Source organism: Cydia amplana, chromosome 1, assembly GCF_948474715.1.
Source record: "Cydia amplana chromosome 1, ilCydAmpl1.1, whole genome shotgun sequence".
Classification (NCBI taxonomy): domain Eukaryota; kingdom Metazoa; phylum Arthropoda; class Insecta; order Lepidoptera; family Tortricidae; genus Cydia; species Cydia amplana.
Genome location: NC_086069.1, coordinates 24,641,654 through 24,669,550, shown reverse-complemented (window position 1 = coordinate 24,669,550; position 27,897 = coordinate 24,641,654). Strand labels below are relative to the sequence as shown.

The window sequence follows — 27,897 nt, the reverse complement described above, 5'->3', positions numbered from 1 at the left end:
ATTACCTCTTTGGCTTAATGTTCGTGTTTGTAGACTTGGAGCTCAACATCCTACTAACACTGCAAGCAGTTTGAGATCTTTGCAAGGAGAAAGAACAGTCCACCTTCGACTTAATGTCTTTGAAAGATTTCATCTTGTAATCCGTCTTTATGTCCAAAGAATTCTTCTTGGTTAGGCTTTCTCGTCGATCCATCTTTTTCACAGTCTTCGGGCTACTTTGGACACTGTTGTCGGCGTCCGTATTCCGATTGGCTAACATTGTTTTTAATTTGCTTGGCACGTCACGTTTAGGCATTTTGTACTTCTTAAGTGTAAAGCTCCTCTTTTCGTCCTTGCTTTTAGCGTTCGATCTAACATCTTTCTCGCTGTTCAGAGAATTACGCTTGCTCGAGTTCTTAGGAGTCTTATCTTCCTCTACAGTCGGGTTTTTAAATGAGTCTTGTTTCGTACACTCCTTAGGAGTGCAATAAATATCGATATCTCCTGAATTAATGTTCTTTTGACTTAATTCAGAATGTGTTGATGGTGTCGAGCCCTCGGGAGACATGTCGTCGATGACATTTAAAAACACAGGTGACTGACGATGATTCTCGAAATCTGTGTAAACACCACTTGACTCCATGCATGAATCATCATTCCTGTTCACCATCAGAGGCGGGTTACCGTTGCTATTTTTCCCACCATATAGAGCTCCGTCTATCACTTGTGCCTTTCTATCTCCCCGGTGCATGTGATCGTCGAGGCCATCTGCATCACTTTCAGTAAAGAAGTCTGAATCGGTCATAGGATCTGGCCGCCTGGTGACTGGAACATTTTGCCATTCCATTTCTATAACATCTTCACGGGGTTCTATAGAATGATCCGCAGTTCTGCTGACTGGCCTCGACATTTCCCCGTCGCCTTGATAACCGTCCAAGCTCGTTATACTAGTTATACTGGTAATAAAGCTATTGGAGACTTTTGATGTTTCCATTGATTTCTGGTAGTCGTTCTTGTTGTCAGAATACGTCTGTGATTCATGCAATGTTGAGTTAGAGAATTGGGAGTTATAACTAATTTCGCCGTTAATGTCAGAGTTGTCTAGAGGCAAATCTTCAGGTGACGGTGTTTGTTCTATCCTTTGAACTACCAGACGGTTTTCGAGTTTACAGTCTAATGGTAGTTCTAGGTTTACTGTTGTCTCAGCTATAGAACTGACTGGCTCTAAAATACTGCTGTGAATAGAAGGCATGAACTCATCATCTATCACATTTGGGATTAACTCGTCTTTGGCAGTATCTATTTGTTCCGTTTTACTTTCTTTAACCATGCTTGTCACTGAGTTATTGATTTTAGTCGTTAAGCAGTTAGTGTTTTGAGCAGATAAATTATCACAAGATTTCGATAATTTCTCGGAATTTACCGACTGTATGTTTCTTGATATGGGAGCAGTGCAGTCATTTCTTTCAAACTCATCATTTTGTATCGTCGAAACTGCTGAATTGCTGTCAGTCTTATCAGTTGATGGAGTATCACTACAATCAGGCGACACTTTACTTTCATTGTTATCACAGAATATCGGAAGTCCTTCCACAGTTGGAGAAAAGGCATTTTCTAGGTAGCAAATATCATCCATCTGATCTGGAGTAAGGATTCCCAAACTATCATCGAGTGAGTTTTCTTCATTAGTCCTATTAAGTGAATTATCATTGGGACTCAAGTTCGTATCATATATTCGAGGGTTTATCTGCGATTTGAGTTGCAGACAGAGGTCAGACCTTGAGTGAGTATTAAACGTTTTCGTAACAGGGATGGTAATTTGATTTTCGCATGAGTACTCGAATTCTCTCATCGGTTTTTCGTCGAAATTTATAACGTTGGGAAGCCTTTCGGCACTTTTGTTAATAGAAACAGTCGAGTTCTTTAAGCTTTGCGTATGCAGCAGATCTTTTTCAATACTTTCCTTGAACGTAGATGGTTGAAGGTCGAACAAGAGGCTGTAAGGGCCAGATTCGTCTTGTTCCTTTTCATCAACTAGTTGGGTGATACCATTAATCAGTCCTTTAGTTTCTTTGTCCACGTTTCTGTCCTGCTTTTTAGTTATTTCGTTCAACTTTTCCCTTAAATCTAATATTCGGGGGTTTTTCTCCAGTCCTTTATCTAAGCTTAAGCTCATTTTTGGAACTAGGTTCAGGTAGTTACTACAGAATAGTTCTTTGTTGTCCGCTTTAGTCCCCGCATCGATGTTTTTGGCCTTGTCTGCTGTGTCGGCTTGTTTGTCCTTGGAGGGATTGATGACATCAATACTCTTCATGGAGTAGATGCCTCGGATGCGCAGCTTGCCATTTCTATCGATGGGGATCTGCAACAAACAACTGAATATGAATGAAGTGTTTTTCCTTGTCCATATTTAAATCGTTCCATCAGATTTTAATCTTTTTATTACCATAGAATACAAAATTGTAAATTTAATTGATGCAAGGTACAACCAGCATGAAGATTACTAATCATTAAACACATAATCGAGCAACTAATCCGTCGTACAAGCCTCAATGGGCACCTACTGCCTTAATTTCGTTATTCGTAGCTTAGTATACATAGTTTGACGGGTTATTCCCACTAGTTATCAACCAAGTTGTTACCTGTGGTAACTACTGGGAATCTTTTTCCCACCTTTTACCACTGGTAACTAGTGGGAATAACCCAGTTTGACCTTTGCTTAATTTGGGACCAGATCGACCTGGGCAAGTTTCTCTCCAGATTTTTTTATTAATAACTAAAATGCAGTAGATAGGACGTTTTTATTGCAGTCTTATTTTTCACAAGACTTGTCCGTAATGAAGAAGAAGTCTTAAACAATGCAAGGTTTTGGACACATAAAAACTGGTTACTGTAATGAATAAGATAACTACATAGCGAAATAATAATTTAATTAAAACCGTATTCTGTAGATACATCATCGTAGTGTAATCACTACCATTATAGTATGATGTCATTACTATAATAGGGATGATGACACATGTTGAATTTTATAACAAACGAGCAATTTATCACAATAATGTGGATATTAAAATAATATATTGAAAAATTATAAAAATACAGGACCTGAAAGTTTCAAAATTTAAGTTTTTTTTAACTTCAAAAAACGATAAAAGTAAGGGTACCATTCGATTCCTTACATTTCATCCAAAAAAATATTGTATAGCAACTATACCTATACATAAACGCAATATTTCACCGACAAAAACAAAAACGCAATTTTCTTGTTTTGAATGAATGAAATGAATGAAATCGTTTATTTCAGGCAACTAGTGGCCCATACATAAATACCTTAAAACTAGCATACATATTATAAAAATATAACGAAACACTAAAAAACACATTATGATTGCGATGCATTACGCAACCCCGCAGTGTCAGGGAACCGGCCGCGGAACCGCCGAAACTTGACACCCTTCGGCCAAAACTCCTCCTTGTTTTGTCCATAATACAAGATGGGCTCCCAGAGACCTTGACGTCACGTTCCTTTATCCTTTTATTTAGGGCGTTTCGCGAGTGAAGTGCGACTATCGGCCTTTGACTACAATTTCTGACTTTTGTGTTACTTTAATGCACTGGGTCCCATATAGACATTTGATCCTAAAAACAAACCCGATCGATTGATACCTAAAAAAAAATTGTCATGTAGCCTATTCACAAACGTGAATAGCATAAGCATAATAATATGCTATAATTATTAGCAATCAGGGTCGTGTATATCTCCAGAAATCTACGTTTGATAATGTTTGGTCTTATCACGTTTTAAATGTTTGGGTTTATAGCGGGGTAAATAATTATATCCTATACTTATAGCAGCTTGGCACGATTGTCATACTAATTCAAACGTTTATCCCCTGGGATGGGACTGATGGGAGGGTAAAAGGATAGCTTCAGTGGTCATTAACTTTAGGATCGAAAGACCTTTCGTAACTCTTTATTAAGTATGAGTAAATTGACAAACATACCAAAAAGTATTTAATCCACCGAAATGACGTCAGAATTTGATTTTACAAATCTACCCATCGCCACTATTTTCCCGGCAATGGCATTGATTGCGTGATGATATTAATACTGTGCCTTTAGAAACCTATGGCTATACTCTGACATGTGAAGTTAAACAATAATATACAGCATCAACGTACAAATGTAGTTATAGAGGCTTTGAATGCAGGCACGCAGCCAGCGTGACCAGTGTGTCGTCATACATCGCTTGCCACTCCGCTCAATGCATTATGTATGGCTAAACCTCTTATATGGATGGCGAACTGGCGGCTCAGGAGAAATATTACAGACAGTTTTTTGACACCATACCTTACGGATATAATAGTCACGTTATCGACGCGATTATGACAGGGAAAAAAAGTTGCAAAAAGTGACGTTTGCTCTCTGGCAATCATATCGTTATCACATTGATTAGTGCGTCCAGTCTAGGCAATGCTCCCGAGACTGAATTTGTATGGCGAGAACCGGGAATTCCCTGTTCTGGAACTGAATTTGTATACTGGGAGCACATCCTATCGTTTACGATAACTACAGCCGCTGATTGAAAACTATGGAATGCGTTTGGTTTTCTTACAAATAAAATCCCTTACCTTACCCCAAGTGATTATATTTGGTATTTCGAAAAGTTGGTACTATAGGCTACATGACTAATTTTCATTTATGGTATCAATCGATCGGATTTGTTTTTAGGATCAAATGTCTATATGGGACCCATTGCATTAAAGTAACACAAAAGTCAGAAATTGTAGTCAAAGGGCGACAGTCGCACTTCACTCGCGAAACGCCTTCATCCCTATTGCCTTAATAATCTGATTTGTTCTGAGGTTAAGGGATACAATTTCATGTGGTTACCTGCACCCTACACAATTTGAATTTGTAACTATAGCAAAGAAATTCAATCGTTTCTTCTATAAAACGTATTTATGTATAAGTCATCGTACTGCTTGTAACTATATTTTGCAGGCGGTAAGGAACCAAAAGATAATTGCACACAATTATAGAAGGCTATAACTGGATAACTATAGACCGCATAACTCAATGCTCGTGCTGGTCAGTAGGTAATAATGTCGTTACTTTAGCTTGTTTTATTTTAGAGATTTATTTCCCAACAAGTCAAGATCTTAAAACGAAATGTTAAAACTGAATTTTATGTAAGGTCGTTCTTTCAGTATAGGTGTCTATCTATACTTGTTTACACGACACACCAGTAGATCTATATTTCTGGCCCCTGTTTTAATCAAAATCAACTTGTTTTTAGTTTTTGGCAGATTCGTTATAGCAAAAGCCTCATCTATTCTTTAGAACAGCGTGAGCGTCAAACAGAGCCCGTACCGCCCGTACCATGAATCACTGACAGTGCCAAAACTGACATTTACGCTATCGAGAACGTAATTTACTTTCTATACATCTCGTTTGCACTAATATGCGAGTACGAGCGAGATGTATAGAAAGTAAATTACGTTCTCGACGGCGTTTATGTCAGTGCCAAACTGATGGTAGCCGTACAGGGCGCCGAAGTCTGTATCGCAAAAAGTGTATGTACGGCGACATCTGGACGTCATATTACACCTACTTACTCGTTCGTATTATACAAGCAATATGAATTAAATATTAAGCAAACCTCAGTGCCAAGATACCAATCAAAGCTCCGTGCCAGAGAAATGTAAATATTTAACTTATAAATAAGAAACCAGATATACCTTGACTTTACAAGTAAATTCGTGTTTAACAAGTGATAAGTGTTACACATAAAACATAAAAGAAATGGCCGCTATCGTGTCAAATGACATGTCACCTTCGACATATCGATAATTAGATATCGAATTACGCCACTGTGTTTAAAGCCGAGCTTGAACTTTACACGAAATAACAAGAATTAAAGTAGGTATTATTTAAACTGCTTATTTTTCTCGAGTACGTTCAATTGCCGAGAGAAGTTATCAAAAAATCCTAACAAGTTTATTTCCACACAATTTTGCGGTAGATTAGTTCATAATCCATTCTCTAATCATTAAAAACACGTGTTGTTTTTTTCCTAGTTTATACCTATTAGTAACATTAATATTACAAAAAAATTTATAACAAAACTAATGTCGGCACTTTAGTACTCATTTATGTGAAATCCTTGCACATATTATTAGAAATATTAGAATGAATGATATAATAATAGGTAATACAAGTCATTGTACCTACGTGCAGGCTTCGATATTTCGATATATGTATTTGCGTGATGATATACTATCAATTACCATAATAATTGTTATTTTTCTGTCAGGTACATATCGTTGTAACTTTGTTGCGCTTAAATAAAAACCTTTTCTTTATTTCTCACGCTATCTCTGCTTATTATACTTTATTAACATATTTAAGTGTAGTTTCGTGTTACGATTATTTACAACGCCATTTTAAATGGCTATTTATTCGTGAATATCGTGTAAATTAAGAAATAATTGCAATACTTATTGTCGATCTTAAGGAAATGAATAAAGGAAGTGTATTCTTTCACGATTATGAAAACCAGTTAATACCTTTAATAGGACTGAGGTTTGCGGTAAAGGGGAAAATAGTAATTTCGTTTGAAATTCAATTAAAGAAATGAGCACTGGGGGCCTAGCTAAGATGCCAAATATGCCAATCGTGCGAACGAAACGCAAGGGCAAGACTAGAAATAAAAAATAATAATAAAATAAAATATGTTTACTGACAAAAACAAGAACAGATATATGTTGAAGTCCCTGACTTCTGAGCTAGTAAAAGACCTGTGTTACAGAACATAAGTCAGTGTCCTCTCCCAGATAATAGAAACGGGCATTTTTCTCTGTCATTCTAAATACATTCTAAGTAAAACAGAAAGATCCCCGCAATTTGCGAAATTCCTTTTTCTCGGTAGCCCCTCTGTATAGAAAACAGAAAATAATCTATTATGGCTTATTAAATAAATTTTCCATTTTGTTTTTAATTTTATATTGAAGAACTTGCGACCCTTTGGATCCCCGGTCCAATCATTTTAACATGTCACTCTTAGCCGAAGCGGTGAATTTAATTTTTTTCGTGAAATTTAAAAATGAGCCTATGTAGAGCTTCGTGATTAGTTTGGTATAGTATAGTACGAAGCCGCTCACCACGGTTCAAGGAGCGGTCACGGGTGGTGCGTGCGCACATTAAGCAGCGACACCGTTTTCTAAAACGTACGCCACACAAACCATGCACAAAGGCACATGTTACGTTTTAGAGCTGTTACGGCTATTAGGAGGGTACAGAACAACGGTCTATATAATTTCGTAGTTTAATTGGTGTTAGTTTACAGTTTACACTCTTCTAAAATCTAATCTAGATTTTTTAAACCAAGCCCTTTAAAATTGACTACCAAGGTGAGTGGGATAATGCATAACGCTAATGGAGGGTATGAAGTTAAGGTCATGCACTTTGTACACTACAGAAGAAAACACACCACAAGATTTTTGAATTGTTATTCCTGCCGAGGCATATGTAGTGCTTTTTCCATACATGTGAGAAAATAAGGTAAAATAATCACTATTTAAGCATCAATCAAATCGAACCTTCATATCAAAAACATTTTCCCTCTTTGATATTTTTTTTAAGTTAAAGGTACAACTCATACTGTCATCGCTGGCGCTAAAATCTGAACGTGCGTAGATTTTGTTAAAATTTTAATTTATTCCGTAGGCTCCGCTATCGTAAATATCTTCTCGCGCCGGCATATTCGGCCTTGGCAAGTTGGCATAGACGAAGATAACGATAAGCTAGGAAAATTGGCTTCAAGGCAACATTGCAACATACGAAGACCCATATCGTAACTTAGGAAATCTTAGATTGATGAAAATTGTTCACAATGTTCACATACATAATTCTCACGTATGCAGGGCACATATATGTATTACCTTCAGGTAAATATAGGGTGTCCAGCGCCAGATTTCAGTTTACAAAATTTGATTTTTAAAAATGAATATACGTATAAACCTGAACTATTTATTTTTGTGAAAAGAAGGTGAATACGGAATTACTTTTTTCGAAAATCTCATCATCGAAAATAGATCTCTCAGTTTTACGGGAAGGTTACTTTGGTATGGAGGTTAGCAGTCTTTATACTTTCTCGTCTCTGTTTAACTATCAACGTCAACGAAGCGCAACGGCAGTGCGATTGATTGGTGTTAATTTCGAAACGGACGTATCGTTAACACTATACGCAATAGGACCGATATATCACTTTATTTGAAAGTATACTATTGCTGATATTATTTAAGTGTGTTTACGCGTTACGCGCGTATGGTGTTAGGCTTAGGGCACATCCACATTGAGAGTCAGACAAACCTAGCCGTTAGCGAAGAAATTAGAGCGAGTTACAGTTGTACATACTGTAAGGGTAAAAACACCAGAGCACCATTTTAAACAATATTTATTAGGGAATCACAATAATAATCAGAGTTTTGGACTTAGGTAATACGCGACGCCGATCACGCGCAAAAAAACCGATCTCTAGATGACAGACGTCATAATGCTGCTCCCAGTGTTGCCGGTTCTCGTAGTGATGTCAAGACCGCTGTTTGACGATGCCGCCTTTTAGCTCGGCCATCACCTGACCCGACCAGCGCCCCGCAGGTCACTGTCATCAGTGCAGCCACTGAAGTCTGCCACAGCCAACGCAGTCGCAGCAAGCTGGGTCTTCACCAGGTGGATGTAGCCTCCACCAGTTCAATATTCTGCGAATTGAACAAGCACCTTTTACGCTCAGCCGATATACAAGCCTTGGTCCTTTTGAATAATTCGACTCGAGTTCCGTTGAAACGGTCTATTTCGTTATTGTCAACTTACACCAAGATATTTAGTTCTATTTCAGTCGAATTGGAGTAAGGGCTTAAGCCGACTGAACCAAATGTAAGAAAGCATGACCAGGCTAGGTACCAAATAATCCGTGGTATGAGAGGTGTTAGGATATGCAAGTATGCTCAGCACTTGCTTGAAATACACAAAAGGCTTAATTCACGTGCATATGACACCAAGAGGATATAAATACCAATTAATTAATTATGCAAAATAATAAAATATTGCGATGAGCGTGACATCTAGCGGCAGGTAGATAAACCACCCCCTTTTTTGTAACACCATCTAACATAAATTATTTTCTTGTGAATAACGTCATATAACTTTGAAGGATTTATTAGATTTTGATAAGTTTCTAGCATGTATACCCATGCAGCTAACCCAAACCTTCCATTGAGCGGTGCGTTCATACTGACCGCTTAACGTAACAATGACTATTTGTGTCGTTTTAAAAGCAAAGACTTGGAACAAACTCACAATTGGCTTCTCCGTTGTAGGATGTAAGACTCCCTCGCATGCACGCACAAAAATGCGTACAACTCGTGAGAGGCTAACATGGGACCCGTCTCATGCATGTGCGGAGCTGCCTAGGCTAGGACACCACTGCCCTTGTAGGCGCAACGACCGTAGAAGTTAGCCCTTCACGATAAGGTTGTCACGGAGCCCGGTGCACGCACTCGCTCCAACTGGGTATTTTGAACAGGCACTCCCTCCAACTCTACTGGATCCGGTACTTCGCCAGCGATCCCTAGAAGGTATAAGTGCAAGCAACCCTTTCAAGGTAACCTTGAGATCATCAGTCTTAAGGTCATTAAAATATCCTTTTGTAAACAAGGTCTCAAGCCAACCTCTCAAGGTCAACAACAAATAGTACGATACGATATAGATAAAACATTTATCGGTAGTAGAAATAATGGTCCTCTTAAGGATAATATCATATCACATGCAATGGTCTGCCTCTTAAAGCCTGCACTGCAGATACCAGGAACAAACTAGCCTGTTAAAGATAGTCTTGTATCACATGCAATGGTCCGCCTCTTAAGGCCTGCACTGCAGATATACCAGTAACAAAATTAGCCTATTAAGGATAATCTAAGCTCACATGCAACGGTCCGCCTTTTAAGGCCTGCATTGCAGCAAATACCAGTAACAACCATCCTCTTAAGGATAGTCTTATATCACATGCAATGGTCCACCTCTTAAGGCCTACACTGCAAACACCAGTAACAACCATCCTCTTAAAGATAGTCTTATATGACATGCAATGGTCCGCCTCTTAAAGCCTACACTGCAAACACCAGTAACAACCATCCTCTTTAAGATAGTCTTATATGACATGCAATGGTCCGCCTCTTAAAGCCTACACTGCAAATACCAGTAAACAACCATCCTCTTAAGGATAGTCTTATATCACATGCAATGGTCCGCCTCTTAAAGCCTACACTGCAAATACCAGTAAACAACCATCCTCTTAAGGATACTCTTATATCACATGCAATGGTCCGCCTCTTAAAGCCTACACTGCAAATACCAGTAACAACCATCCTCCCAAGGATAGTCTATATCTCATGCAATGGTCCGCCTCTTAAAGCCTACACTGCAAATACCAGTAACAACGATCCTCTTAAGGAAAGTCTTATATCACATGCAATGGTCCGCCTCTTAAGGCCTACACTGCAAATACCAGTAACAACCATCCTCTGAAGGATAGTCTTATATCACATGCAATGGTCCGCCTCTTAAGGCCTACACTGCAAATACCTGTAACAACCATCCTCTGAAGGATAGTCTTATATCACATGCAATGGTCCGCTTCTTAAAGCCTACACTGCAAATATCAGCAACAACCACCCTCTCAAGGATAGTGACAAGCAACAGGCCGCTCCTTAAAGCCTCTGTTGCGATTACCGGCGCCAGGAAGTAGCCTATTAAGGATAGCATCCCTTGCCAAGACTAAAGTAACAGCCCTTCTTAAAGAGCACATAATAATTAAAGCTCTATAGCAGACATTGAAGAGAGTAAGTAATATAAATAAAATAATCACTCAGTTCTCAATCCGAGTGTCTAATAAAATTAATCAAGCACAATGTGTTTATTTTAGTCGGCAAACCCGTTAGCAAAACACATAAGTATGACAACAGTAACCCAGTTCTAAATCTGGGATAAAACAAAATCACAACTTGATTCCAAACTCGAGAGTAAGTAATATAAATAAAATAATCACTCAGTTCTCAATCCGAGTGTCTAATAAAATTAATCAAGCACAATGTGTTTATTTTAGTCGCCAAACCTGTTAACAAAACACATAAGTATGACAACAGTAACCCAGTTCTAAATCTGGGATAAAACAAAATCACAACTCGATTCCAAACTCGAGAGTAAGTAATATAAATAAAATAATCACTCAGTTCTCAATCCGAGTGTCTCATAAAATTATATCTCAGTTCCTAATCTGAGAATATACTCGTAGTCAGTTCTTAATCTGAAAACGGTACCTGAAATAACAGCATTTGCCCTTAACATGGGAAATATAAAATAATAAGCAGTTGCTACTATGCAACCAATTGTAAATGATCATGTGCAACTTGGCTTGCCTCTTCCGTGCCCCTAAATAAAGGCAACACTCTTACTATACTAACATTGAACTACAGTAGAGCCTGAACAGAAGTTCATGTTATCGAGGTTCCTCTCTTACCCAGGTTCACCTTATCGAGGTTTCACAAATTGTATTTTTCAACCACCATGAAGTGTATATTGATAATGATCAATCAGTCAAATCATGGCACATATGCTTAAACCATAAAGCTTCCAATCCCAAGACACACATGGTTGATTTTCTCCAGCTGTGCATGTGCATTTTATGTGTAGATAACTCAACACATCATCATCCAGGTTAACTTATACCTGCACAAAACTAAATAATTTTGTTAAATGCCATGCAAGCACACATTGTAAGATAAATGAGTTCATAACATAATAAACCACAATTTATGCATTTTTCAAAACAATGAAATACATACTTAGTGAACCCACAAAATTTGTGAAACATATTATTATTTATAACTTCTGATTTATGAAACCCAGAAGTAATAAAAGTGTACTGTTTATTAATGCAAACGGTACCATAACACACTACAAGTTCAGACGAAAACCGTCAATAACTTCAAACAGTAGCTCATGACATGATATTCTTCGGTCAATGTTCATTAGCAGTGAATGGGTTAAAATAGTTATTTGGAAAGCTTTAACCAAGCTATTTACCTTCGTTTAATATTCACCCATAAAACACTTATCGGACTGGAACGTTTAGAGTCCAGTCGCACTTGTATGTAAAAGACATGTATCATGTAGACCGTCAATATCCATATTGACTCCTGAAAGTATTTACCTCGCTTACCATTAGCAACAACCTGCTTTACCAGTGTCATACTCAGCTCAGTAAATATCTTGTTCAATATGTCCATCTCTTTGACAAGATTTTAACCTTGGAAATTCATCAAACTTCATCAGTAATAAAGTTTTGTTATAATGAAATGCATCTGAAACATACTGTTAGAACACAAATGATTATCATTGTCAATAACTCAAACACTTGACAATGTCATGCCAATAAAACTTTCATTAGTTTGGTAAGTCTGTTTAAATATATGTCTTTGGTTCATTTTATAACATGAAATTTTGTGAAAAATATTTGCAATGCAAACTTTAACCAACATCCCAATGAACAAAACAACAACCACAACATACTATAAGCTGTATGCAATTAATTTGTATAAACATTCATAAGATTTTTCATACATAGAACCAATCAATAATATGTACAGACAGAAATTTTCTCAACATCTCAAATGATTTACTGCCTTATTTATCAGTATGTCTGCAGCTTAATGTTAATTGCAAAGATGCAGGAGGTTATATGTGAAATGAACTGTCTTTTAAAATATTCAGTCCGAGGAGGCTCCAGAAACATGGAGTGACTACATTTGTCACAGACACTACTAACCAGCTTGAAATAAATGTCACCTTTCGCTTATTCACAAAGCACATTTTACCAACCACACACAGTCAATGTAACACATACTGACCGTTAGTATACATGTACAACATGAACAAACATTTTATTTCTAAATAAATACCTCATTTTCCATGACATCGGAGATTAGCCACTTATCAACATATTTTCTCCATATATGAATTATGAGCACTAGGACATAATATACCTGGCATCCATAACCAACTAATTTTGAAATATTAGCCATGTCCATCCGGGTTCATTATAGAGGCCTGACCCGATAGCCACTCTAGTGTCTTCAACGACGGTATGGTCGTTCAATTCAAGAATCATTGCTGTCAAATTTCTGGAAATTACACAAACCAAAAACACACCAACAAAGCATTATGTCAGTTGCAATAAGCATGTGTAATATCATACACACACACATATGAAACAACAAGTAATTTCTCCTTATTGTTGTTGTAACCAATATTCCAGTGTTTTTGAAACCATGAAATCTATTTTAATTTGACTGAAAGGATAAAGTATTAAATAGCACTCATTGTTAATCATGAAAACATAATACCACCATACATATAGCATCAAACAAGGCTAAATTTACATTACCAAACTTGTTTTATATGCTTTTACTTGAATGTAAATTTCACCACGACACAAACTTTAGAAAATGTTCATAGCATTTTGTTAATATGTCATGTAGACATACTTAATCACATTATGTTATGTATCTGAAAGCACATGAATTACCAAAATAACACAACATATAAGTGAGGCAGTGAATATTTACCACTATGGCCCCGGAGCACTGTTAGGTGTTGGATCGACAGACTTCTTACCTGAGTTAACTTTTACCTGAGTTACTCTATAATCCCAAGGATTTATTTCATTCATACCAATATCAAAATTCAATTGTACCTAATGGTATCTGTCAGCTTATGTCTTGTGATCTTCTGCTGTGAATATTGTAATACATACATGCCAGCAGCTTTATTACACTGTCAATATGTTTTATTTTTGACAGTCATGATCATTGATGTACATAAACTGAAATAGGTCTCTGAAATCAAACACAAAACACACAAAACACACGGCAAAGGTACGATACGCCAGCCAATAGCCGGCACAGGTTAGTTTTGTAGGCTATTCTTGTAGGTATGATTTTGACACCAATCTTGGACTTTGTATATTTAAATCCCTAACTGATGAGTGGTGTTGGTGCATTTACTCATTACAATCAGATTAACGATCAGAACAATGAAATAAGGAAGGACTACGCGCGGTAAATTTCGTAATGTCAATTTCGACAAATTATATCGTAGTAGGCGGGAATCCACTATCGCACTTCTGAAGCTGTAAGGGTAAAAACACCAGAGCACCATTTTAAACAATATTTATTAGGGAATCACAATAATAATCAGAGTTTTGGACTTAGGTAATACGCGACGCCGATCACGCGCAAAAAAACCGATCTCTAGATGACAGACGTCATAATGCTGCTCCCAGTGTTGCCGGTTCTCGTAGTGATGTCAAGACCGCTGTTTGACGATGCCGCCTTTTAATACACTTCCACTCGCTCTATCTTATTATTGTAAGTAGGTACCAATATTTACAGAATTATATATTAATTTACAAACCCCACGAATCAAAACTTTGCAATGTAATTTTATCTTTATTTCCGACTTCGACGCAGGTTACGATGATCGTGGTCGCAGATATTGATGTCCCAGCAAAATGTCAAAACAGAGATTTGTGTAACTACATGAAAGAGTTGGGGGTAGACTAGATATCACAAATTCAAACCACCCGCCACACATATTAATCATTGTCAATAGTCCGATACACAACACCACTGCATCCTCGCATAGGTACATCAAAAAATCGATCCCATGGCTTCGCCAACTTAGCGACTGGCGGGAGCATGCACAAAACCGTGATGAGTGGAGGAAGAAAGGGGAGGCCTTTGCCCAGCCACTGTGTCCCACTGGACACAAGATAGGCTATTTACGTAATTACAAAAAAAAAACGACTTCAAAAAGGATAATATTTTATTTCATCCTTTTTGAAGTCGGTTTTATTATTTTTGTAAAAAGTTTTTATTTTTCCATTTTTAGTTTTAACGCATTGTTAAGAGCGCGACACATGAATGAAAAAAATCGGACTACTCTGTAAAAAGTTATGCGTGGTCACACGTTACAATCGATGAGTGAAAAATCAATCATCCCCTATTTTCCTACCCTTAAGGTTGGATTTTTTTTTCCAAATTTATATGGGACCAACTTCTGGATATACCCTTTCCAATAAAAAAATAATTATCAATATCGAACTACTCTGTAAAAAGTTATGCGTGGTCATACATAACAAAAATTTATATATATACGCGTCGACTTGAGAACCTCGTCCGTTTTTTTCGTCGGTTAAAAAATAGTATAGTATAGTATATCGTTTATTGCAAACCATGGTACAATATAATAGATGTTACAATAAGAAACAGATCACATGGCACCCTGGTAGGGTATGGCAATTATCCTTAAGACTACATTAACTAAATATAATATTTAGTACACTTAAACATACTTTGCTTGCTACTTGCTACATATTATTATTTTCTATGTTTAGGAACTTTGTTTACAAATATTATCATAATAGATCATCCTGCATAAATTCTTCGATGGTATAGTATGATTTTTGCAATAGAACGGACTTGAGTTTTTGTGTAAATAAATGATTTATTTGTATGTTTTTTATTTCAGTAGGTAGTTTATTATATATATTTATTGCTCGGTAGTACGGTCCTTTTTTATAAATATCTAAGATTGGTTCTGGGAGGATGAGATTATCTTTGCGACGCGCACTCTTGTTAAATTCAAATAGGTGTAAATTATTTTTGACAAATGAAGTTATTTCCAGGATATACAGAGAGGGGAGAGTCAATAATTGAAGTTCCTGAAAATGGGGTTTGCAACTGTCGGTCTGTGGAATATTTACCAATATACGGATGCATTTTTTTTGCATTATAAATAGGTCGTGGGCGTCGCTGCTATGGCCCCACAATAGCAAACCATAACTGAGCCAAGACTGTGCATATGCGTAGTAAGCGGACAGGGCGCAATGGATATGTGTGTTTGATTTTAAAATGCTGAACGCGTATAGGAAGGAAGATAATTTTGCTTTGACTTTGGCTACGTGTTTTTTCCAGTCTAGGTGGGTATCAATAGTTAGTCCTAGCAGGGTACATTCAGTCTCTTCTATTATGTTTAAATCTTGTAATAGTGGTGTCAAGTCAGTCGGTCGTTTTTGGTGTGGTCTAAATTGTATAGTCTTTGTTTTTGCTGTATTTATAATTAAGTTATGGTCTTGTAGCCATTGTGATATGTCGAAGAAGGTTTCCTTTATATGTGAAAAGTTATTGTTTGGGTCATTATCGTGTTTAAATAAGAGTGAGATATCGTCGGCAAATACTACGCATTTATGGTTAGTAATTTTTGGGAGGTCGTTTATGTATATTAAGAAGAGCACACATCCCAGTACGCTGCCTTGTGGAATTGAGCTGTTGACAGTTTGCCACTTTGACTGGATTTTTTGGAGCTGCCCGGAATCATTATGGTAGTGGTCAATTTGCACGAATTGTTGTCTGTTTTCAAGGTATGATTTTAACCAGTTGTAAGCATTGCCTCGGATACCTATTTCGTATAATTTGTTAAGTAGTATTGGATGGGATACTCTGTCGTAAGCTTTGGACAAATCTAGCAGAAGGCCAATGGCATAATTTTTGTTTTTGAGATATTCTAATATATTTTGGATGTATGTGTAGACTGCTAGGGTGGTTGAACGTTTCTGACGGAAACCGAACTGATTTTCTTCTAGTAGGTGATATTTTTCTAAAAAATTATAGATTCTATCTGCCATGCATTTTTCAAATATTTTCGATATGGACGGTAAGAGCGCGATAGGTCTGTAATTTGTGAGATCGGATTTTTTCCCGCCTTTTTTGAGGATAGGTTTAATTGCTGCTATTTTTAATTTCTCTGGAAAAGAGCATTCGTTGAATGATTGATTGATGAGAAATGTAATAGGTGGTGTTAACTCGCTATTACAGGTTTTTATCAGACTGGGTGGAATTTCATCATATCCACAGCTATGTTTGTTAGGGAGGTTCTGAATAACTTTTTGGACTTCTTGTTCGGTAACAGGATGGAGGAATATTGAGTTGACAGAAGGCTTGGGACATGGGCGCCCTAGCGGGTTTCTAGGCCCTGCGCTGTGGCCTACAGAGGTATAATAATCACTAAAAGCATTAGCTATCGCTTGTGGGTATTCAATCTTTGTGTTGTTAAGTAATAGCTCTATATTTGTATGTTGTGTTTGTGTGTTTTTGCCGGTTATATTTTTGATTACTTGCCACATTGTCTTAGTTTTGTTTGAAGATTCTTCCATTTCTTGTATATAATTAAGCCGTTTTGATTTTGTTATGCATTTTTGGAGTATTTTGGAATATAACTTGAAATGATTTTTTAATACTATATCATTATTTTGATTAACCATAATTTTTAACTGCCTTTTATGAGCGCACGATATTTTGAGACCCTTTGTAAGCCAATTCTTTTTCTTTTTAGTATTACATTTAGTGTTTTTTCGTGGAAAGAATCTATTCAATAATGTAAGTATATGGTAATGGAATATATTATAGTTAGCGTTTATGTTATCGTTCTGAACTAAAATGTTTTTCCATTCTATATCATGTAGAGCCGCTTTAAATTTAAGTATGTTATTTGTATTAAAAATCCTTTTATAACTATATGTGTTGTTTAAAGTAGTTTCACTTTGCTTAAATTTATAGATAAGGCTTTTATGGTCCGAGAGTCCATGGTCTTCTATATGTACATTGTAGTTTTTGTAATTTGAAAATATGAGATCTATACAAGTTGCAGTATTAGTGGTAGATCTAGTGGGTACATCTATGATTTGCGTGAGATCAAGCTCAAGCATATTATTAGTAAGCCTTGTGTAATTTGGAGAGTTTTGAAATTTATTTAAATTAAAGTCACCGGCTATAATAAGATGCTTGAAGCTTTTGGACTTTAATCTATTTAACAGTTTTCCTAAAAATTCAAAAAATATGTTTACATTTCGATCAGGTCTGTACAATGTAACTAGTACTATATTAGGTTTAATTTCAATTGCACAACACTCCACGGTGCATTCTACTGATAGGTCCGCGATGTCTGGTATTTCCTTATACTGAATGCCTTCCTTTAAGAAAATAGCGGTGCCTCCGCCTCTATGTTCACTTCGGCAGTAGCTGGCGCCAAGGACGTAACCGTTGAGGTTCATTTGATTCTCATGTTCCTTTTTAAACCATGTTTCTGTTAGGCAGATTACTTGGTGCTGGTTTTCTTGTAAGAAAGTTTCTAATAACTGCACTTTATTTTTCAGGCTTTGAATGTTTTGTACGAATATTGAGAAGTCAGTCTCGAAAGGAATGGTTTCGGGTTTGTATTGGTTGTGTGTTGTTTATTATGTTATTATTGTTATTAGTAATAGTATTATTTTCTTCTGTTTCAGGTGGCGTTGGTGAGCTGTGATTGTAGTAGGCGTGCTCCTGGTCCGAAGTTAGTTCCTGTGGCGTCAGATCCTGTGTATTGATTGGCTTGTGAACCTGACCGTTAACTATTAGTTGGTTATTTATGATGACTGCGTGGTTGCCATGACGTCTTGCTTCTTGTAATAGTTTTACCAGTTGTCTTCGTTCACGCAGTGAGTTCTCATTGAAGTATTCTGTAATAGATAGGCCGGAGTTTCTAAATAAGTGTCTATTTTGCAGTACATGTCTTGTCATTTTCTTGCTTATAAGTTCGATTGCTAGAGGACGTCTCGCTCCTTTTTTTCCTATGCGATATACATCCTCAATATACTGATCCAAGTTAGTATTCATTAAGTCTCGGAAGATATATGTTAGTCTTTCGTAAACATCTTGTTCCATTTCGCCTTTGTACTCTTCTAATCCATGTAGTACAATGGTTTTATTTTGAGTTACGGAGTCAACAGTCAAGTGTGACATGTTTGTGGTGTTTTTTTGTATGGGATGTATTTCCTCTTGTAGCTTAAGGTTTTGTTTTTCTAGGGTTTGGATTCTTCGGTTTAGATTAGTGATATTTTCTTTTATTTGTACCTGTTCAATGGAGAGGTCATCAGTTTTTTGGGTTACCTCTGACTTGAGTGAGGTGATTGCCGTATGTATCTCATCCTGTATAATGGTCTTGAACTGTGTGATTATTGTCTGGTTATATAGTGCTAATTTTTCGTCAAATATTCTGCTGATAGCATCCATAGTAACGGTACTATTAACTTTGTCTGGTTCAGAGGAACGTGAAGTATTCTGGGTGTCTCCTATCAGGCTCTTGTCGTCTAGAATGTGGTCATGTATATCTATTGATGGTCTTGTCAGTGGTTGGGAATTTTGTGTAGCTGTAGGTCCCATCGGTTGCTTGCGTCTCAAAGTCATATTAGTGTAGTTTGTAGTTGTAGTTTTCGTGGTAAGAATAGAGTTCCTTTCAGGAGTTTTCTTATCATTATTGTTTCTCAGTTTGTCTAGGCAGTTTTGGCATTTCCACGCTTGTTTGTGACTTAATGTCATCGTATTGTAAAACCGAGCTCTAGATACATTAGTGCAATCACGATGATATTTGTCGCGGCACATTGAGCATAATAGAAATTCTCGGTCTATTATTTTATCTTCACATTTTACGCAATCTGCCATTTTCGAAAAGAATATTGCATCTATTTATGTCTTAATTAGAAAAAGAATATCGGTATAGAACGTGGTTAGAAACTTTTATTGATAACTGTTTTCAATATAGGTACAGTACTTAGCTTAGAAACATATCTACCGCGCTATCTAGCGGATTTTGTTTGTCAATTCAAAGCTAGCTGTACAATATAGTCGCTGGTTAAATAGTAATATAGTGAGTTGTCTTCATTTGGTATTATTGCGAACAAATTTGTACAGATGGCAGTATCACGTATAATTCAAGTTCTGCTACAACTAATTTTCAGCACACTTCATAGATGGCGCTGTACGGCAAACGCTTCAAATCATATGCGCGTAGGGTCAACGTCCGGTGAGCGGCGACGGGCGTAATGTTTGAATTTCTAGGCGGCAGTTATAAAGTATTTGGATTTATAGGTTAAGTTTTAGATTTATGAAAGTCTTTATGATGCACTGTAACTTTACACGGAGACAGAAACGAAGAAGTAATGAACTTTCTACACTGGATAATATTATAGTTTGAGTAAAAACACACGATTTTCGTCTGAAAGTTTGGTTTCTAAATACACTTGGTTTTCTCCACTATAGTCTTTTATGCGGTAATTAACTTATTTGTCCACACTTGTGTTACTTATTTATAGTTTGTTTAACACTTTAAACACTACATGAGACACGGAAATCCATTATTTATATTTTTAATTAATTAATTTACGAGAGATGTTGTTGTCATGGCAGAGTGTTGCCATGTTCCCCTGTGTGTTCAAAACGCAAACGTTGTGAATGTAAAGTGTGTAATGTGCCTTATCGACCAAGTTTGCACAACTATCAGAGCGAGTATAGGGTTTGAGATCCGGATATCCGGATATCCGAAATATCCGGATATCCGTCAAATCTAAGATCCGGATCCAACGTCTCATAGGATCCGGATATTTCGGATCTCACGGATCCGTTAAATATTGCATTGGTCGCGTTATTGGTACGCGATAACGTCATAAAATAAATACAAATATTGCTTAAACTAAACAGTAGTAACAGTAACAGTCTTAAAACTAGCTACTTTTATGCCTCCTGACTGAAATAAGGGTAGTTATTTGTATGTTTTAAAGTAATTGTTATCAGGTTTTCGCTCAGTCGCCTTTGGGTCGTCTACCTGGAACATCATTAGTGCTTGTGCGTGTTGTTATCAGTGACTTTTTTGTGTTATCGTGTCGGTTCCCAGTCTTCTGTTAACATAAATAACATGTGCTTGATGTGCTGCTAAGTGAGTAAGTAATATTGATATTTTTTTCTCGTTATTAAGAAGCTGTAGCCCAAATTTCTTAATTTCGCGAAACTTTTGTAGTAATTTTACATTATTTTGCAGTAATTAACTGGATTTATATAAGTTTTATAAGTATATACCTATAAGTTGTAGTTTTATTAAATGTTAATTTTTTTTTCGTTGGACGATGTCCTTTTGAAGATTCAATTAGCCTAGTTAAAAACGACTTTATACAAAATTTTCTTGTTTGTATAACTAAGTATAATATTGATTTTAAAAACTTTAAATCTGATTATTATCAACCTAGACAACCTAGTCAATCTTTAGCTAAGCTTGTAAAATGTACCTGAGTTAATTTTAGTGTTTATGTAGCATTGTAAAGAATTTTTCTATAAAGACTGATTGTTATTATTTAATTGTTAATTTGCAAATAAATGTTTAATTTTTGTCATGCTTTTCTACACCGATTTCAGCACGTTAATTTCAAATAAATCGTACTATCCATGAAAATAGCCTTTTTTACCCAATCCTTTTCTTTCGTCACCTTTCTTTATACAGATCCGTATTATCCGAATTATCCGGATATCCGGATCCGTCAAATTTTAATATCCGAAATATCCGGATCCGAAAAATTGACGGATCTTGCAAACCCTAAGCGAGTAGGCAAGGCACGATCTGCAATACGAGGAATCGATGATATTACCGAATGAATGAACTCCTGAACGGAACTGACGGTTTGCAGCCTGATTCCTCCACTTTCCACACATTTGTAGTTAATAACTTATAACTAATTGTAAAGAATGTGGGCTGTTTGGGCGTCAGCCGTCAGTAGTAGCGTAAAAAAACTATTTCGATGCAATAATTAAACCAATTTAACTGCTTTTAGTACCTGTACTTAGCGCCACTTGCACCATCCCACTAACCCGGGGTTAATCCGTCAAACCGTTAACCCAGTTTCAAATTATACTGGTAACCATGGTACCAAATTTCATGACAATTTTAAAATGAAACAGTGTTTGTACCTAATCATTGTACTATTTCAGTGCCCATAATAATAGTTGTTTTAAAAGTGGTTTAACTTCGCCGATATGTAATCAGTTAACTGTTTGCCTAGTTCACGCCCTGCAGATTAGATATGTGTTGTAAAATCGCATATAATATAGTTATAGGACACGTTTTCTTTCTAATTCTAGTAGGTACCTGCTTAGTTCCATTTCCCTGCAAAAGTAAGCCCTTACTTCTATAAAATAAAGATAACATTTGAACGCAGTGCTGAAAAATGCTAGATATCACAGAAACGTGGTACAAGTTACTTCGTTTTACGAATAAGTGCAGTGTTAATGTTATCTTTATTGATATTCAATAATAAGGTAGCAAAATGTGTCAAAGAATGTATATACGTTCTTTGACACATTTTAAAAAGAAGAATCTAATATGTATGTCTAAAAAAACTGGTTTATACGACATAATCATGATATTATAAATAATACTCGTAGGTATATACCTACGAGTATTATTTATAATCATGATATTATAAATAATACTCGTAGGTATATACCTACGAGGGGTATTCAAAATATTCTCGGTATGAGAATGAAAACAAACAAGTACGAAAAGTTTGATATTTTTATTTTTCAATATACTCCCCCCCTATGTTCATACACTTAAAAGATCGATCAATTATTTTTTTTAATCCCTCGTAAAAATATTTTTTATCTTTCGTGTAAAAATGCTCCTCCACTGCCGCCTTCAATGCTTCATCGTCAGAAAATTTATTTCCACGCAGATCCTTTTTAAGATTGGGGAGCAAAAAGAAGTCGCTCGGGGCTAAGTCCGGACTATACGGTGGGTGAGTAACAGTTTTAAACCCACGTTCAACAATAGCTGCCTTGGCAATATGAGCAGTATGGACGGGGGCGTTGTCATGCAGAAGCAGAATACCTTTGGTTAACTTTCCTCGCCTCTTTTCTTTAATTACATCCTTTAATTGACGTAGAATGTTAGCGTAGTACTGTCCTGTGATATTTACACCTTTTTCTTTATAATCGATTAGTAATACTCCTTCACAATCCCAAAATATCGTGGCCATGACCTTGCCAGCTGAAGGGATGACCTTCAACTTCTTGGGATGAGCTGAACCCTTAATGTGCCACTGCATGGACTCTTGTTTACTCTCTGGGTCATAATGATGAACCCAGGTTTCATCTCCACTAACTATTCTTTGCAGCACCTCATCAGGATTTTCACCGCACAGGTCAATAAAATCGGAACAACAAGCTACACGCATGTCTTTTTGAAGCCGAGTCAGCATTCGCGGAACCCATCTTGCACTTACTTTTGACATATTAAGATGGTCATGTATAATATCATGTACGGTACCAATAGAGAGATTGGTTACTTGTGCTATAGATTTTACCTTCACTCGACCATCTTCCAATATAAGTTTTTCCACTTTATCAATATTTTCTTGTGAAGTAGCTACTACAGGCCGGCCAGGTCTAGGGTCATCTTCAATACTCTCCCTTCCGCGTTTAAACTCGCTTGACCACTTTTGAATGGTAGATAAAGAAGGAGCAGACTCACGGTAAACACAATCCATTTCCTCTTTTATGGTTTTTTGATTTTTACCCTGTTTTGTCAAGAATTTTATCACGCATCGATGTTCTAATTTAGTTAACATTGTCAATTCGCACAGGATGTTCATGTTTGTTCAGCAATTGCAGAAAAACAAAAGACTATCTCGGTTCGAATTATACTTTTTTTTAATGTCAATGAATAAACCTTAGCGGCCAGTAACGAAAGAAATTTTAGAAGAGGTCGTAAGATATCAATACCGAGAATATTTTGAACGCCCCTCGTACGAGTATTATTTATAATATCATGATTATGTCGTATAAACCAGTTTTTAGGGTTCCGTAGCCAAATGGCAAAAAACGGAACCCTTATAGATTCGTCATGTCTGTCTGTCTGTCCGTCTGTCCGTCTGTCTGTCCGTCCGTATGTCACAGCCACTTTTGTCCGAAACTATAAGAACTATACTGTTGAAACTTGGTAAGTAGATGTATTCTGTGAACCGCATTAAGATTTTCACACAAAAATAGAAAAAAAATAATAAATTTTTGGGGTTCCCCATACTTCGAACTGAAACTCAAAAAATTTTTTTTCATCAAACCCATACGTGTGGGGTATCTATGGATAGGTCTGCAAAAATGATATTGAGGTTTCTAATATCATTTTTTTCTAAACTGAATAGTTTGCGCGAGAGACACATCCAAAGTGGTAAAATGTGTGTCCCCCCCCCCCCCCCCTGTAACTTCTAAAATAAGAGAATGATAAAACTAAAAAAAATATATGATGTACATTACCATGTAAGCTTCCACCGAAAATTGGTTTGAACGAGATCTAGTAAGTAGTTTTTTTTTTATACGTCATAAATCGCCTAAATACGGAACCCTTCATGGGCGAGTCCGACTCGCACTTGGCCGCTTTTTACATATTAGATTCTTGTCAAAAGAAGTTTGTTTTTCGCATTACCTTTTGTACATGTTTATCAAATTATCAACAAAAATCGGTAGTCAAGATCACATTATCATTAATCATTATTAAATTATACCTCTACATACCTACTAATTCTGATCGTTATTAGACCTCACGCCTTTTCAATAACAGTGATATCTACATCGACACTCAATTAAAACCTAAACGTAATCGAGACAATGATATTATATAACCATAGATAGGTTATACTCATACTTGAGGTGCACATTTCTCGCTTGTCCAGCCGCGACTAAAGGCAACTTGTCCAATTTGTCACAAGGTAAGCGCTTCAATTTTGGAACGCCTATAAGTTATAACCTATCTTGAGTTATAAATCATTGAATCGAGATAGGTATTACTATTACTTCGAAAGGCTACAATACGAGTAGGTATGTTCAGTTCATACGTAGTGTACGTTAACAACTAGTGACGAAATCACAAGCAACCTCGTACTTATGCGAGTCAATATTTGTATTTATACCTACACAATACCCTTTAGTTAGCGAACACCAGGGGCTTGAACTCGCTTAAACTGTCTAGTTCAATATTTGTGACGTTCCACGGCAAAAGGTACCTTATGGCACTTGGCGCTTACGTCGCATAGCGCCGCAATAATAATAGCGCGCGGCGGCGGAGCGGCGTTAATAATAGCGTAAACGCCAAAGGCCATGAGGTACCTTTATCCGTTGGACGTCACATTTGTCTTTAGTTCATTTTAGTCAAGAAGCGTCTAACTTTTGAACCTACTTTAAAACAACTAAGACAACAAAACTACTAAGTTCTCCGCATGATAGTACCTATACCTATGTGAAACCTATGTTTAGACTTTCTAAGTACTGAATTGAGACCGTTTCAGGTGGTTTCAGAAGCATTTTTCTTTCTTTAAAATTTAGTTGTTGTTTCAAAATGTTTAAGTGTTTGGTTAAGTCATTGATACACGTAATTTTCATGCAAGTTGTATCTTACTATATATATCTACCTAGCTGATTAATGATTATGAAATGAAGAGTTTGTTGAACATACAGATAACATGAAAACATGACGACATGTACTTAAATATCTATCTGATTGTTTCGATTTAGTAATCCTACCATATTTGACAATTCACTAATCACATAAGTCAATATTACATGATTATTTGTTTAATGATCGTCATCAAATCATCATCACATGTAGATATTAGAGCAATTACTTTTAAACGAACTATATAAGTAAGTGAATAATTATAGAAATCTGTTCAAAATTGTAGTCAAAAAATTTACCGTGTTTAATCTTAGAGTCTTGGTTTTTTGCTTGTTATTTTTTGTGTCAAATATTTATTATTATGAAATAGTAGGTAGAGGAAGTACGGTCATTTTAAAACTTACAAGTACCTACGCGATTTTTTTCAACAAGTATTAAGATAATTATAAATTTAAACAGATATCATATTGCAACACATTGGTGCAGGCCATGTGCAGGCGATTAAATTCAATTATTTTACATTTAATACTGTAAACTGACCAAAGGTGACTTATATCTTTGTAATAAGGTTTACGGATTGTCAGCTAAGTGGGCACGATGGTATGGTAGTAGTAGAGAGGCCGATTCTGCTTTAACAATTTCATAATATATGGTTTTCTCATTTTGATACGACTTAAAACTAGCGTGTGCCGCTGCACCAATCAGAGTTAGCCGCTAACAGAGCAGAAAATGTCGCCAATAGTAATAGGACGGTTATGAGAACGTTTTTTGTAATATTCTCAACACAATTACCTCTATATTCTTCAGGTAATATTATCACCATTTTCATTTTAGGTACCTATTACTAATTATCAGAATTTCCTTGACTGCGTCCTCCGGTCCAAGGTAGCACATTTTCAAGTTGTTTCCCATGTTTCTGGAAATAGTCCCGTGGTGATTCTGATTACCCATACCCAGTTACTCGCAAATTAGCCGCTGTCAGGAGTCGTCTCATATTTATAGCATTTCGCTGGCACTTATTGGGTGTGAGCGAGATGCCTTATGAGGTGATGACACAATTCAAGGTTGTACGCGTATATACCAATATAAGACCAGTATCTTATCTAATTTTAAAAACGGAATCGGCCTCCGAGTCTCGGGCGCCAGATATTTTTTGCGATGCGTATATATTTGACCTTTTCTTTTACTTACCGATCACGAGTATCACGACTCGTTTTCCGGTTCTCGGAATAATTAAATTTTGCAAATGCAAATGGAGCGGAATTTTATTGATATGTATGAGCTTTTTGCCATTAACATTGGTGTTAAAATTTTATCTATTTTTTTAATAAAAGACAGGTTAAAATACAATTAAAAAGACATACATACGGTCATACTTACAAACTAACTACTAACTAAACATTGCTGCCGCTCCTAGATGCTTCCGGTGCAAAAGTGCCCATAATACTCGCGGCATTGCCGCGCTGGATGGCTATGGATAGCCTTTGCACCAGAAACGCCTCGGAGCGGGGGTCCTCCCCCTTCTGCCTAAGTCGACGGCCTATGTCGCGCACCATGTTTTTTCAAAATTAAGAAGGTATTTTAAAGTTTACTACCTGTATTAAATGCTGTAAGGAAATTAAACTTTTCGGTATACTTATGGAATTATTGTCTTTCAGAGAAAGACATCGAAATATTTAAACCGCATTTTTTATTCAGTTTTAGTAGGCGTAGAATGCAGGTTATTTTGTTTATTAGCAACTAAACGAATAATCACCAATGTTTGTGATACTTTATAATCACAAATATTATGCATTCCTTAAAATATTTATGTCTAATATAGGTGTAGGTATTTTCTTATGTGAGCGAGCTGATTACAGCTCTCAATATGTATACTTAATTACATAATTAGGTACGTATGCTTTTAAGGGACAATATGACTATACCTTCTGGCGTTCCGATTTTCATATACGGGAAGAAATATCTATCTGCCAAAGTTTTATAAGTATACTTAGGTACCTAATCAAGTAATCAGTGTCTTGACGACGAAAAGTCGTGGTCAATCCATTAGCATGACGGCAACAGAGCGAATAAAATCAATACGTGTACGTATACACGAAATATAGGCCGCACAGAGCACAAGCCAAGGCAAAGTGAATTACAATTGGAAACGGTTTATCAAACACGTTGAGGTTTTTCGGATAACCGACAATTTCATTAATCCTCCAGATTTACCCTTTTATGATGATAAATGCCGGGATATAGCAAGGAAGACGATGATCTTCCTGGCTATATCCCGGCATTTTGCCACGGCTCATGGGAGCCTGGGGTACGCTTGGCAACTAATCCCAAGAATTGGCGTAGACCTAGTTTACCCTTTTATAAGGAAAACATAAATCTGACAAATTATATCTCATGTAGTCATGTCTATGTCTGTCTATGAAACATAAAGTGACATTTTCCTTAGATTACTCGGATTTGGAGTATTTGGACAGGTTTCCTCACGATATTTTC

The 27,897-nt window shown here is 36.5% G+C and overlaps 1 protein-coding gene across 1 annotated transcript in view; it reads right to left on the bottom strand.

Annotated features, from left to right (window-relative positions):
- The window catches only part of LOC134651252 (microtubule-associated protein futsch), a 182,712-nt gene that overhangs the window by 135,004 nt on the left and 19,811 nt on the right, over positions 1-27,897 (bottom strand). The window contains exon 2 of the mRNA XM_063506324.1: positions 6-2,341. Coding sequence (XP_063362394.1) covers positions 6-2,341 — 2,336 coding nt within the window. The remainder of the gene's footprint in view (positions 1-5; positions 2,342-27,897) is intronic.